Source organism: Etheostoma spectabile, chromosome 13 (assembly GCF_008692095.1).
Source record: "Etheostoma spectabile isolate EspeVRDwgs_2016 chromosome 13, UIUC_Espe_1.0, whole genome shotgun sequence".
NCBI lineage: Eukaryota > Metazoa > Chordata > Actinopteri > Perciformes > Percidae > Etheostoma > Etheostoma spectabile.
Genome location: NC_045745.1, coordinates 15,038,176 through 15,054,338, shown reverse-complemented (window position 1 = coordinate 15,054,338; position 16,163 = coordinate 15,038,176). Strand labels below are relative to the sequence as shown.

Genomic DNA, 16,163 nt, shown 5'->3' with positions numbered 1-16,163 from the left:
ATCTCCCTCCGGGCTTCTTTTCATGTGGAAAACACACACGTCTCCTCTAACCCATCTGAAACTACAACTACAACCCTCTGTCCACCTGTCTGTCTCTCATAGTGCAAAATCTGTCATGGTTAACTTTCTGTCTGCCAGTCCAGCCGTCTGTCTGTCATGTTTATCCGCCTTTCTGTCATGTCGGGGCGGCTCCCGTCATGCTTTGTGAATGCTAGCCTGTTACTAGCAAGGCGGACGGGCAGGCGGGCGATGTCCCTTTAGTCCCACATGCAGGGCAAGAAGCATGATGCCAGAAGTACATGTCTGCATAATGATATGGCATCTAGTATCATTCTGTAACAACTAATTCATAAATGATAACATTAAAAAAGTTCAAAAACAGTGATTAAAAACCTTAATGTTTTTATTGCCTTTGGAGGAAACATAGCGATGCATATGAAAAATACAGGCAGTTATATTATACACACACACACACACACACACACACACACACACACACAGTATTATTGTTATGCGGGAAGTGCACCACATTTACATTCTGGCTCAAACCGAGCTGTGACAAGCTGACAGTGGTTAGTATTGGCCTCTCTGATCTGCTCTCAGCAAGTGTGTGTGTGTGTGGGGGGGTGGGGGTGGTCCATATGTGATAGAGCGTGAGCAAGACAGAGAAAATAAGGACGGAGGAAGAGGAGGATAGGAAGGGACAAGAATGTAATAGGATGAAAGAGTGGAAGAAAAGAGAGGAACAGGAGTAGTGACGATGAGAGATAAAAGAGTTTGGAAGGGTGGAGAGAGGGAGGAAAAGACAGTAGGAGAGAGAGAAAAAACATTCTCATATTGCACTAATGAGCTCAGGTAAGAAATGGGACACACACACAGACCCGTACGCTGCAGTTCAGTGCACCTAGAAAGAGAGGAAATTAATCACACACTTCAAAAAGACGAATCCCCTGGTGCTGTTGCACCTTCTAAACAAGAGAGGGAAGGTGGTTTGGGGGGAAGGATACTATTGCAGAGGTGGAGAGAAAAGCAACAGCAGAATGTAAAAACAAAAGAGCAGAAAAGGCAAATCTGACACAAAAGTGTTTAAATAGGTTTCCACTGCTGGTAGTTTTAGATTTGCGCTAAGATTACAGGTGTCCTTGAAACTCCAATGACTAGTTTCCCAAGCTGTAGATCATAAAGAACAAGATCAGATTAGGGGGGGAAAAATTGGGGAAAATGTTGAAAAATGGTGCCTGGGAGATCAGAAGATAAGATGGTCCTCCTGTCGAAACAAAAAAAAAGAAAGAAATTACAATTTAGGAGCTGTGTGAAAAAGCGTTCCCTCTGGGAGCTCCGTCAAAGATCCCCTGGCGTTAATGGCCTCCGCAATTTCAGCAACAGCCATGAAATAAATTGGAAAAGGGGGTAGAAGTGTCTGGTAGATGTACCTGCACTCTTTTACAAACCCTCTTTATTTAAAAAAGTTTCATACAGTCATACCTTACTCCTGCCACCTTCACACTAATTTATGTGCGTCCAGTCCAGTCATATAACACTCACATCCTTCAAATATTCACTTCATCTCTAGTTCACTTCTATCCAAGCTTGCACTATACAAAATACTAACATTCATTTTCTATTTCAGTGCGATCTCCAGTGGAGATCTCACAGTTAAGAGTTTAACTTAGACCGGGCCAATGCGCTTAGTCGGCCAAATGAAGCATTGCTCTCCTACTTTGTATTAAATTTCAAATGGTATGCTTACTACAGTTCTCAGTTGTCTGAACTAGGGCTGGGCAATATTTCAATGTTGTATCGATATTGCAAAATGAGACTAGATATCGCTTTAGATTTGGGATGTATTTTAATATCATAATACGGTATGTGTTGTATTTACCTGGTTTTACAGGCTGCATTACAGCAAAGTGATGTAATTTTCTGAACTTACCAAACTGTTCTAGCTGTTCTATTATTTACCTTAAACCATTTCACGTGGTAAAACACAATTTGCAGATCTCACTTAGACTTTTCAGCCAAACTCTAAACACATTCTCCAAACACATTCTGCACTCTAATGCACATGTCGTCCATTCTGGTAAACACAAGTGGCAATACTTAAATACAAATAGAGAACACATGTGATTGATTGAAAACAACCACTCAAAATTGATTTCACAAATGTTGTGACACAACCATTGAAAGCCAGTTCAGAGAGCAGACAGGTTGCCTCAGGAGGGAACATATTGCTTGTGATGTTGACGAAGTGCTCTGGCCTGACCCAGCCCAAAGACAAGAAGAAGCACAGTGATCACATGTTTACTCCTTTGAATTTTGTCCCTTTTAGTATTGTATACTGTAGTCCAGTGCATTGCAGGCTGTATACTGTACAATGAACACATTGTATGGCCCTGAACACTATGCTTTCAGTTTGTTAACGGTACTGACTGTTCAATAGAGTTTGACAGGTTGCAGGTTCATATCAACAAAGAACAAGAATTACAGTAGCACAGAGACAAAGGACAAGTTTCTGAGATGCAGGGTGCAGTGGATTAAAAATAGGGGGACAAGGAGGGGGAAGAACAAAAAAATTGCAAAGAGCAAAGCAGAGTAGTAATTTCTGATCAGTTTTGAGCTACTGTGATAGAACATGTTTTCTTTCACTAAAAGACAATGACGGAAAATGAATTTGTTTTGAGATTAAAAATGTACTTACCCCCGGAAACTATATGTTTTGAACAATGTGTTTTCTATTTTTTGGTTTATGGTTTACTGACTGCTTGATAGTGTGTATCATTTTGATCACTTTGTTAATGATTAATGTTGCACATATGCAAGGTAACCCGCTTCCTGGTTTACACCTGCTTTTAAGAAAATTAGGCGCACTTTACACTTCCCCTCCCATGTCTTTATGGGAAACTCCCACTTTCCCCTTCACCCTCCCATGAATGCATATGCATGACAAGAAAAAGTGCAATTGGCCATTTTCAGTCCCCACAACAGACAGTCTGCACTTGTACCTCAGTGCGGTCTGTTTGTACATACCTCGCCATGCTTGTGCATTTGTCTTATGCTTGCAAGACAAATATGCCTGAAGTGGGCGTAAAGGCGTTAGTACATCTGGCCCCCAGATTCTAAAAAGGTTTCTGGGTTCCTTGAGAAGTTCCAGCTGTTGAAAAGAGTTCTAGTTTGTTATACTGGCAGTTCAGCGTTCTCGCGTCTAGTGATTAGGGTCTGACATACAACACCCTGTAAACTAAATGTACCCTGGACATAAAGAAAATCAATTAAGTATTTCAACAAGCCTTTTCTTTTAATCTGGTAAAAGGTCTTGCAATCTCTGTTTGGGCTTTATACGCTGGATACGAAGGAAGTTAGCTTTGTTTTCTAGTGAACGGCCTCAACTGAGTAGACAATCCCACATCGAGAAGCTGCTGTACATGAGAGAAGCTGCAAGTGGCACGTGCTGTAATAATAACGTGAAGCAACTTTCTTTAATTCTTCCATACTTTTGCATCTGTGTAGTTTTCTTTCAAAAAAAATCTAGTCGCTGTAAGTTTGTATCTTGGCTACCGGCCAACCCCTGACTTTCAGATACAGTAAACAAGTGAAAAGTAATAACGTTTGAAAGTCTGATTGTAAGCATATTGGTATGCTCAAAAATAAAATTCATGACTAACAAGCTTACTAACATGAACAAGAAAAACTACTCGAACTCGATTCTCACCTGAAACTAATCTTCACCCCACATCGCTGTCCTTCCTGTGTTCTCTGCATGTTCGTCATACTCATAACTTTTACAAACTACTGCAGCTTTTTTTTCTCTTAACTTTTCACGAGAAGAAATTTTTGAACATCTTCCTTACGACCCGGGTGGTGATTGGGAATGGACATAGAAATTTAACCCTCATGGTGTCCTTGGGTCAAATTTGACCCATTTTCAGTTTTTTCATCACAAAAAATGGGCCTTCGAAATAAGCTGAAAATGTCAACATTAGAAATATCAAATAACTTTGGAAAAAACATTTTAAAAAAGCAACCACAACATTGAAAAAGTGACAAAAATGTCAGAATAAGCAATAACTTTTTTTCATGGTTGACGGGAAGACAACACAAGGGTAAAAAAAACTCCACGCTTTTAAAACCTCATTCCATTCCATTTCATCTTCCTGATCAGCATTCATACTGTCAGTTTCCATAACGTCTTCTCATTGTTTATTCTTCCACTTCACCTTACATTTTGTTTCTTAAATGGAGGTACAGCACAATACTTGCTCACATACATTTATAGTACACAGAAATATTCTTTTCCTTATTCTTTTGCTTTTATTTTTCCAAACATCATGTATTGTACTCACAGTGTACTCTACTATCACATTCTCTTTTTGCTCTCTCACGGACATACGCACGCACACACACACGCACACACAGACACACACACACACACACACACACACATCCACACACTCAATGGTCTACTCAGTGTGAAATTTCTCTCTGGTCTCTCTTAGCTTCATTCATGCATGTCCTGCTCCTCCATGCTAAAGCAAGCATGAGGACAGCCTACTGCTGGCGAAGTGTAGACATATACTGTACTGACCAACGCACACACACACACACACACACACAATTAAAAGAATATATAATGTATTCTATAAAACAGCTACAATGTAATATTTAAGCTTTTAATTACAGCTAAATGCTCTTTATTTTAGCCATTTTAGCGACACAGCTACGATGAGGCAATGTCTGTCTGTCAGTTGGTCCACCGAGTATTGAATGGATTCAAATGAAATTCAATACAAGCTTTTTAAGGCTTCCAGAGAATGAGTTCTACTAACTATGGTTATCCCCTGACTTTTTGTCTTGAACCACCAAGAGGTTGGCATTTGTGGGTTAAAGTGAAATGGCTCAACAATTGGATGGACATGTTTGATGCAGACATGAAAAGTCCCCGTCCTGATTTATTATAATACCTGTGATACCTTCTGCCTTCTTATCCAGGGCCATCATCAGGTCAACATTTTAACTTGTCCAATAAATATGACAAGAAGACAAGTTTCAAGTTGCTCCATTTGCTTCTTTACCAGGTTGCTGTTTATCACAATTTACTTTAATCAGAGTTCTTCTGGGGGGGAGGGCAGTTGATTTCGCTTATAAAAAGCAAGGAGAAGAAAATAGAGTGACATGCAAAAGAGCTGTTTATTATGCAGCACGTTAGCATAATCAAAACAATAAATTGTACTTTTGTGATGTAATTTCACATGAATCTCTAATAGATGTTTAGAATGTAATGGTCTCCTTATTTTGAAAATCCTGATGAATTACAAATGTATATTTATTTTTTTAATTGGAAATAATGAACCCTCTGTATGCTGTCTTTATGTCTGTTACTGATAATATTTCACCCTACAGGGACTGCTGAATGACACACATACAAATGAAATAAGCTTTTCTAAACCCCAGTGTAGCTGTAAAAAAGCCTGCCATACCAATGCACATGCACATGCACAAACCCACACACACACACACACATACAGCACATATACATGATACACAGCAGCAGGAGAGTTAGTGAGGCATGCAGTCAGGACTCTGTGTTAGTCCAAACAGCAGGAGCCTGTTACAACAAGACATCCCAACAATAAGGGCCTCCTACATCATAGAATGAGAGACAGAGAGAGATAATCACTGTGCTGTATATGTGAGTCAGTGGAGTGTGACTGAATGTGTCTGCGTCGCTTCCTTACATGCTGTGTGTGTGTGTGTGTGTGTGTGTGTCAAATGCAGAGTTTATCAATAATCTATTATCCTTCTTTCAGTAGAATTGTGTCATGTCATCTGGGAGCTTGTGACAGGCAATTTTCTGATGTTTTATAGTCTAAACAATTAATGAATTGTTGGTATAAAAAAAAGAATCGACAGATGAATAATGAAAATACTTGTTAGTTGAAGCCCTAATTAAATGATAGTACATGAGTTATCTGAAAATTTAAGTTTGACTGTCCCTTATAATAGCAGGGAATTTGATTAGTTACTGTTATTTTGCGTGTTGATAGATTGTTGATATGATCCTCTCTAATGATCATATATAATTTTTGGTGGTTTTAAATAGGTTTTCTTTACCTACTTTCCCTCACGTCATGACATCACATCATCCTGACAATCTTTGCTTTTTCTTATGTAAAACAAATTATAATTAATAGTAAATTATGCAGCATCCATCTTGTGTCAGCAGAATGGGAAAAATGAACCGCAGTTACCCCCAACTGCTAACCCCCGATTAATGGAAATGTAGAGTAAATAATCTTTTTTTTTTAAATCGTTTTACCTCTTGATAGAGGTTGTGTTAACAAATTTAACAAAATATAAACAAACTGTATCTTCGGTTTAGCTCCTTATTAAATAGGATTTAATTTACATCAAACTACCAGAAATGCTGCCAATTTGTAGCCATTTTTGCACCAGGCGGTATGTTGATCTCATACAGCTTTAACATACATTAACATTGTGCTATGTTAGTATTTATTGCACTAGTGCACTAGTGTGACTGTATTATACTGTCAGTCTTACTCTGTCTTTGATCAAGTGTACGTATCAGTGTTTGTTGTGTTACCTGTCATACTCAGCTGAAGGGAGAGAGCAAAATCTCCTGGTGTGAGGGGACAGCTCACAACAGGGAGGCGATCTGCAAAGCCCTGTTACATGTCTATCAATGTGTGTATCAGCATGCACATGGACCTGAACATACAACTGGTGTGTTTCCGACAGTGTTGCCATTGCTTTTCTTTTCACAAAATATGAAAGGTGGACTAAACAGTTTGATTTTTACTAAGAGATATAAGAACATGTAACAGTGCATCCACACGCACGCACGCACACCCACGGACAGGTAACTTGGAAAATTACTAGTCTTTGTGTTCTTTTAACTCTGAGGTTAACTAAGGAATCCTTCCTCAATGCCACATTGGTCTTGGATCTGTCAGCTTCACTCTCAAGCTTCAACTAGAATACTAAACAACCCCTTAAGTCATGCATTAACATGTATCCCGAGCCTTTAGGTTTTATCTGGGTAGAGCAGAAGGGTAAATGTGCTATGAAGATGAACTATTGCTCTATCCACAAGCCTCATAAGGAGGCAAGTTACATTTAGCCAATGACACCTTCCCTTTTTCTGCAACCACAAATTGGCTTACAATATTTGCCATAACACAATCCATCGTGATCAAGGAGTGTATCTTTAAGGTGTCAAACCTGTACTTAAATTAATGTTAACCAGATACTTTTCTCCTCCTTTTTTTTCTATAATTCCTTCTTTATTTCTCCCTCTTGCAACTGCCTGTCATATTAGCTATGTGTACATCCAAATGTGAAAGGCATTATATTGCAAAACTAAAATTAGATTCAGGAGTGTTTCCATCAGCTATGTTTTAGCAAATAAGATTTCCTATATGTCAACAAATAATCTGAAAAGGTTAGCAATTCTAATATCTGAACTTCCATATCAGCCTACACCGAGTACACCGATACTAGTGCATTTAAAAATATAGATTTATATATTATCATTACTATGTTTTAACGGCTGTAGGGATGTGCATTGATGCCTGTATGGATGTGCTATGATTGCTAGCATTGTTGTATGGTCTGACTCAGGATAATCATTTGTAAAACATGAACAAATACATACAGAGATTACAGAGATTGAATGCCATAAAACATTCTTTTATTTTCTGATTTGACAGTCAGTCATTATGGATAAAAAAAAAACATAAGTAAACTACTTTTATTTAGATATTTTCAGGGCTAAACGACATGTTATCATATCAGTGCATATTGGAACAACTCTACTACTTCCTAACTCTAATTCCACCCGAAGGGAAGAAGTTCCATGGGCTCAGTGATGCTTTCCAGCTTAAATATAGTTAATCATCTAAATCCCTAACCTCAACTCGTCTTCTGTGTCTCCTTGCAGATAAAACCAAGAAGGGAGAAAAGAGGAAGCAGAATGGAGTGAAGGAGAAAGGGAAGGAAAGGAGAAAAAGTAGTCCTGAGAAGAAAAAGGAGAGATTGAAGCCAGAGAACGCCTCCCTGCTAAAAGAGCTAGGTACTGTGTGTGTGTGTGTGTGTGTGTGTGTGTGTGTGTGTGTGTGTGTGTGTGTGTGTGTGTGTGTGTGTGTGTGTGTGCGCGCGCAAATAGATTTTTGAAATCTATTCATGATGGCAAAATGCAATAACTAAACAACCGAAGTTGTAAATCTCGGAATAATATACATTTCTACCTGATAAAGACTTTGTCTTAAATAATTTATTGCTGCATCAAGAGTGCTGCAACAGAAAGCTCTTTTATTCTGCTGTGGTCAGCACCCTTTTCATGCTGCTTTATTACCTTTTCTTTTGTTACAGAATTCATGCCTTCATTATCAGTGTTGACATACATTTTGTGTGTGTCACTCAGTGTAGATCAAGTGTCAGGTGCGATGGTTAAATCTTTAATAGGATTTGACTGCAGCTCGGCCCAGCAGGTCTGAGCTGATGCATCAATCTGTTGGCTGTTGGCAGAGTAACATCACTCGCAGAGAAAAGTGAGGGAGAGAGAAGATGCAGCAAGACTGGATATTATGAAAAATGTAATCCCTGTATATCATGCAGACCTCCTCTCAGCTTAGAACTGTAGTACTGTAGAACGTCCTGGTTTTCTACAAAGTCTTAAGTTGACTTTACCAGGAGCTTTATTATTAAAAGTATAATCCTTCATTTCTAAATCGATTTCTTCGATTTATAAGTCAATTTCAAGATGTCACATTGGTCTCTAGGAACTTATGGTGAGCATTCGTCTTTATCTTATCACTAAATAGACTTAACAGTTATTTAGTCATTTTCAGTAACATCCTGCAAAGCTTCTGCTCATCACAACCCCTGCTGTCTATCACAGTGGCTGAAAGACCGACGGACCCAGCAGGACGTTCCCACTGCAACTCGCTTGTAAACACAGTTACTATTTGGAATATGATAAACGCGAGATACTGCCCGACCATGTACAATACGTCAGTGTAGTCTTGCCGTGGTGCTATCACTTTGAGAAATCTGACTATGAACTATAAATCAAAAGCTACTGTATTTATGCCGGGACTTGTTAACCCCTTGCGTCGACTGTAAATCCAATGTTTGCATTTTTTTCAGTTCAACTCACCTAGCGTAATCAGTGTCATTGTAAACAACATCTCCCTGTGTTTTGACACCTTAAATTCAGACTTTTATATGGGTTAAAGGAGTGAAGATTTTAATGAGGTTGAAACAGGCATAAAAATGATGGTAAAACTGAAAGAGGGAAGCTCTGTCAGTGTTAATCTTCGTCATTGATGAGCGACTGGGTGACTGTCACTGCCAATCCTCATCATAAGTGAGACGAGGATGCATGATAATGGCTGTCTGCCCTGCTGGAAGGTGATCCATTCCTCACTACCAATCATTACAGCCATATATGATGCTCAGAAGACAGTTATTAAATGGAAATTGAGCACACAGATTATATGCATGTAGATATTGGTTCCTAACATTGACAATTTACAGGCATTTAGCTGACACTCATATCCACGGCGACTTGAAGTGAACAGGAGATAAAGGCTCAGCGTCTCGCTCGAGGACACAAGATTGTTGATGGACACACACTGGCGGCTGTGGTGATTGAATCTGTAGCTTTTAAGTTGTCAACACAAGACAAGCCACCTGCCTGACTATTGGGGTGCAAATTAACATTTCAATGCACAGACAACCTCATAAAAATCAGAAAGATACTGCACTCTAAAAACAGTTTTTCCAACACTGAGCAGTGAGAGAGGTTTATTTTTTTTATTTTCCACTGAGCAAAAGTAATCCAGGTTCATCTTAGCGAGGGTAGAAATGTGTTGACTGATGTGTTAAATTAGGGGTGCACATACCAAAGCCTCTCTATTCAGAAACATGGCAGTTCCGGATTTCAAATTGAATATCTTCCCCTCTGTTCATGTCCATCTATTTGTATTTACCTCTCTACTGCATTTTCTGAGGCAGACAGGCTTGCTTTCAAAGTTGGCACTCTCGGATGTGTCGGCAGCTCTAGTAAAGTCATATTTCCTGACATCCTCAAAACATCCTCAGTTTATTTTTTCAGATGCAGCTGCTTCATGGGACAGCAGCGCTGTGTCAGTTGGATGAGAGCTGGTGCTGTCGGTTGTGGCAGAACCAGAGCGTGCTGTCAGGATCAAACACAGCGTTTCCTCTCTCTCAGGTTATATCTTTCAGGCTATCACTTTTATTTTTTGGACATATTCCCCTCCACAATTACATAATCATTTGAAGCCATTAAAAAAAAAAAGGTAAAATAAAGGATCAAATAAAGGGTTGTGCGTTTAGGTGGAAACCACATGGTCAACAAAATCCAGAAAGCATTTTTTATTAAACATATATATTTTTTAAACAGTTATACAATAAATATTTTTATTACACGGCTTTGATGAATACTCAATTCTGATTGGTCAATTGTGGTTATTTCTAAATAGCATACCGCTGCTATGAATACCAGATTGTTAAATATTGTGGAGGACTATTGTCAAATTATCGATTAGTAAGTAGCCGTGTAATAAGCGGGATAATGTCGAGCGAGCCGGTCATTATTGCAAATGAAACCTTCCTGTGTCACCCTGTCAGGGTTTAATTAAACAAACAATAATGACCCGCCTGCTCAACATTATCTCTTTACGATGCGAAACAACTTTATTTTCAGTTTACACTGAAATTAATTTGCATGCCCGAGCAGCTCGGCTCAAAAAAGAAAAAAAAGAAAACAGCAATTACACATATAGTACAAAAAATGAAAACAGCCATGACAAAGAAACAGATTTCAGGATGTCCTCCGATCCAGATGTTGATTGGCAGCAAACTGATTTTGGTTAAGCAACAGGATAGACTGATATATAAAAGCGTTCTTAAGCCTGTTGTATCTAAACGAAGGGACTCTAAATCACCGTTAGAAGGCAAAAGTTAGTAGAGTCAGAAGAGATGCTGATAGCAAGCCCGAGCATGATCTTCTTGTGGGTTGTTTAAAAGTAGTGTGCAACAGGTTGACCAATAATCTCAGCACAAACTTTGACACAAAGTCGATCATAGAATTTTATATATATATTTATATATAGTCTTTGGTTTAGCTTCATGCAGTATAGTGCTTATGAATGCTAGAGTAAAATGTTGCCGATTAAACTATCAAGTTTAAGATAAATAAAACTAAAGATACTAAAGACACTCTACTTGTTATATACAACATGTTTGTGTGGGTGAATTAAATGGATAACAAAGTCCTCTGTATCTTCAGGCTTCCTCTAAAAACAAGCTCCCGCGCTACGAATAGCTCCTATATGTAGGACATCAAGTGGGTGGATTTGTAGTCTTGCATAATCCTTGTTTATATGTAGCTTGATCTAATAAGTTATGAATATTCCTGCAGTGAACAATATTTATAGTAATTTACTTCTTAATACATCCTCAAAGGTAAATTGTCTTCTCACTCCCCCCTCCCCTTCTCCAAAGAGAGGTCAAGTCATCAGAGTCCTGCAGCTAAAACAGACAAATTACACTTTTTGTCTATTAATGATGAGGAATTGTGACACGCAAAGAACAAATTTGTCACATTAAAAGCATTAAAAATTACATGAACAGGACATATTGGCGTACCGACAGCAGCACTAAAGCAACATGTGGGGTTCCTTCCTGTGATCTCAGGAAACGAACATGACAGAATGTTGCTCAAAGCTACAAAAAGCACCCAACAAAGACTTCACGCTGTCATCAAAGGATGAAACCCAGAGCTGCTCGGTTGATAATGAAATGGGCTCTGACTCTGTGAGATTATAGCATTTTGGTAGGAATTATATACAGCTAAGCATAACCACACTTTATTGTTAACATGTGAACATTAATGGACTTAGACCTGTATATTGGCAGATTTTACTCTGCAACTTCAGAAAACTTAAAATGGGTCTAAGCTTGCCTCAAAAGGCAATTCCACTTTTGAGCAACAAGGGTTTATTTTTGTAATATTTAAAGGGAAACTATGCAGTTTTTTAGCTCAATTTATCTTAACTGAACAGCTTCTGAATCGTTGGAATGGTTATATGACTTTTTTTGGGTGGAATGGTGGTCGTCTTGATTCTCCCTAATACCTATGAGCAGAAAAAACACGCTTGCAACTTTAGGCCAGCGGGCCGCTGTCCTTAGTGTCACAAAATATTGTGTGTTATCAGGTCTCACAATGTGACAAATTGCTTCACAGCACTGCACACATACACGCCCCCATTCAGGAAACGGCGAAACCTGCAAGCAAAAAGCAAAAATTGCATAGTGCCCCTTTAAATTCAGAATAGATTTTGGATTTAGAAAAGGGGTTACTATTTTCAGGCTCTTACTCAAGTGTCTAGTGAATTCACTCCTGTATTTAGCCCACTGATATGCAATATGAAACGTAACTAGCAATTAACCCACTAAGGACAAAAGATGCCCCGGCTCGTCCAAACAATGTTTGACAAAACTTCTACTTAAAAAGCGATATTACAAAATTTCATTTCAGACATTTATTCCCTAATTTAATCATATAAGACTTTGGTCAACTCATTTCAAATACCGAAACAATTTGTACCATACATCATAAGTTAAGTTTTGTTTTTAAAAGAGATTTGTGGACTTTCAAAAAGCCAACATCCTTGTGTCAGCTTTGGCGTCAAATTATCTCTTTACACATTGGTGTAGAAAAAAATTGGGCGTCACTATACGGAAAATGCCCTTAGACCTCCGAGGGTTAAAGTAACTGGTCTTAAAAGGTCACCATCTAACCCCACCAAAAAAGCTGCGGGGTAAGTGAGGAGGAGTCAACAACAATATATATTGGCATTGAAGCATTAAGTGTCCTGTCTGTGTGAATAATGAAACATAAGGAATTTACTGCCCAACATCACTGGTTAAACGGATTTTGTAGAGACAAGATTTAGTCAATGTGCTTCGTGATGCAGTTTAAAGTTTTGTCTCTTGCAGCGGAGAATACCCTGCAGAAACTGCAACACTTGTACAGGGAAGTCCATTGTTATTATCCACAGCACTGAATAGCTGCATGTGTTTTGAAATTAAATAGGTTATGATCAGTTATTTTTTTATTTACCTGATCAGAGTTGGCTAGATGTTTGGAAGTGATTCCAGCTTGTTTGCTAGTGCTGTGGTTTGCTCCTCTTTGCTGATGTTATTCTCACTTTACCTTGAAAGATTGTCATTGAACTCATGTTAAAACCATGGTTATATTTAATAAACACATGTAAAACCTTTCACTTTTACATGAAATTTAGCCGTTTTAACCTAAACGTCTTATAACCAGATAATCATCAAGCAGTGTTTACTGTGTTGGAATTTGTCTACGAACTGACCACTCATGTTTTTTTCTGTGTTGGTTATGGTCAGTGAGTTCTTAGTAAAATAGTACATTGCCAATAGGAATAATGGTTTGAAATTAGTCACTATAATGGGTTCAATGGAGCATTTTTGTGCATTTTGATGGTCTAAATTAGGTTTAGGATATTATATATAGTATCTATATAGAAAGGCACCTATATATATATATATATATATATATATATATATATATAAAATATATTAGTATATATATATATATATATAATATATTATATATATATATATAGATCGTTCTGTCTCAGTGTGTCATCTGTGTGTTTGTTTTTGCATGCCGTATGGGTTCATATCTCACAGTCTCAGTGTTTGTGTGTCAGGCCATCTGTTCTCTGTCGGGTCTGGTCCTGACTCTCAGGGCTTAGTTTTCCTCTTTGTGTTGCAGGATCAAGAAGACAGACATGTACCAGAACTCCTTCTCAGATGTACTGTCCCTTATCCCCGTTGTTTATTAGTTGGACCCATATGCCAGTGGTGATTTGGAAAAGGGAGATTGTTTTGAAATCTTCCTGTCACCCTCACAGGCACTGAGGAGTTTCACTCTTAAAACTGAGATCCATAACCAATTTCCGTTTCATTCCAATCCAGCATACATGTTTGAGTGTTGTTAGACATGGTGATTTACATTTTGGAAAAACATCCACAAAGAATTAATCGGCACACTATTTTTTTTAGACGATGTAACGAAACCTGGAACAACCTTTTCTGTATATTAAATCTAAATAATTTGGAAAGTGCTTGGTCCTCAAAGTTTCTTCGGTACAGGAACTGATTTCAGTAGATCATTTAACAGAAATTAGATTTTTCTGAACAGCCCTTGTTTTATCATGGCAGCAACCCAACTGAGATTTGGTATGTACACTAAGGTGTAGATATGAATACGTCAGTTTCAGTAGTTTCCAGACCGGGAATTGAATCTGGGCTGCGACAGTAAGAACCGCGCATCATAACCACTAGACCTCAAGGAAGGGAGACACTTCTCCATAGACCTTAAAAATGCCTGTCTGGCTTTCCTCTTACATTGTTTATTATTCAGTAATATTCCAGATTGATCTTATGAACGGGCGTATGTATAACACGCCAATTTGTATGCCATTATTGGTTATCAAGATGCATACTCTCTTTTTAGTGTGTTTATCAACGCCATTTGGCCTCCATTGCGTTACATTACCTTGTGATGACGTGTGAATTTACGGCATAACGAGTAGTATGACATAAATGCAAAAATCGGCATAGGGAGGTTGGTCAGGTGGGTGGATGGGTAAAACAAAGGACTTTCACCCAGGAGACCGGGGATTGTGTCCTGTGTGTCACGTTTCCTTCATGTCCTAACCCTAACCCACGTTTCCTAAACTCAACAGTTGTTTTTTCTTTATTACTGAAGCCAACCCCGTTGTTCTTTTCCTAAACCCAACCGCGTGGCATGTTTCCTAAACTCAACCGTTGTTTTCTTCTTGCGATAACACGCCAAGTGGCTTGTATGTTTATGTCAGCTATATGCAGCGTAGACGTACACACGGATAGCTCAAAATTCGTACAAATAACATGCCACTTGGCTTAAGAAAGTCAACGTGTATGTTTACGCAAAGTCATGATGTTCAATGCATTTTAGAGGTATTTTGTGTCAATGGTAATATCTGCCAATGGTAGATGAACTTAAACATTTGTGCCTAAGTGACAATAAAAGCAAAAGAAAACAAAAGAGGTCTTACCGTCGGTTACCAGTAAAAAAAATAATAAAAGCCCCTCACTCAAAGCACTTTAAGTTTTGGCTGCAGTGCATTCAGGCTGTTTTTACTCATGAAATAGGTATCTTTGTATCCGGTATGATGGCCTTTTCTCTGTATTGTTGAATTTTTGTGCAAGGAAAGCATCTTGAGAAAGACAAGCTCTTTTATTCTGAATGAAAACACAACAGGCTCAAAAACATCAAGGTTGAATTGTAGTAGCTTTTAAAATTTTAACCATTTTAAAGCTATAATGCTTAAATTGTGGCATTGTAAGTAATGACAACAATTCTGTCGATGTATCCGCAAGATACAAGCCTTAGGTAATTATCTTTACTTATGTTTCTGTGCGCAAAAGTTTCCAGACAACACCAATTTCTAAACACAGCCATGCTGAGTAATACAGAGAAAGTTTTATGGAGCCAGTGGTCTTAATTACATTTGTATTAATTAATTTGGCAATGGCTTGAATGTAACGGACGTTACGCACTAAAGCTATACTAGGGTCTTTTTTTCCTTTAGCATTACCTTGAAATAGAGCATGAGAAAACTTAACATTTTTAACAGATAATGAGGCCAAACTGCAGATAAGAATAGTGTGAAATCAATTGACACAAATTGGCAAGAGACAGGTAGACAAGGAAAACGTCTCTTTTGTTGTAGAGAACAACTCTGATAGGTTAATTTCTGTGGATTCATGAGCTTTTCATTCTGGTTCCTATTATTGTGTCCGTCTGTGATTTCACCCAATTATTTAGTTCACTCTTTTTCTGCCTGGTCCACTTCTCATCTCCCCTTCATCACTCTGATTGGTCTTTAGATCGCTCTGTTACTCTGTTTCAGTTTCTCTGTTTCTACCTCCGTCTCTCTGGTCGGGTTTCCAGGCAGACGGTTGGCACCCGACAACAATCATCAGACTATAGTGAGGGCTTTAGACCTAGCATCACTCTCTCTCTCTCTCTCTCTCTCTCT

General features: G+C 38.4%; 1 protein-coding gene across 2 annotated transcripts in view; it reads left to right on the top strand.

Annotated features, from left to right (window-relative positions):
- jade2 (jade family PHD finger 2) overlaps window positions 1-16,163 on the top strand; it is a gene marked incomplete at its 3' end in the record, with an annotated part of 181,457 nt that overhangs the window by 159,029 nt on the left and 6,265 nt on the right. The window contains 1 exon segment of one of the 2 annotated variants that reach the window (XM_032534401.1): window positions 7,955-8,086. Coding sequence (XP_032390292.1) covers window positions 7,955-8,086 — 132 coding nt within the window. 2 annotated transcript variants of the gene reach the window in all.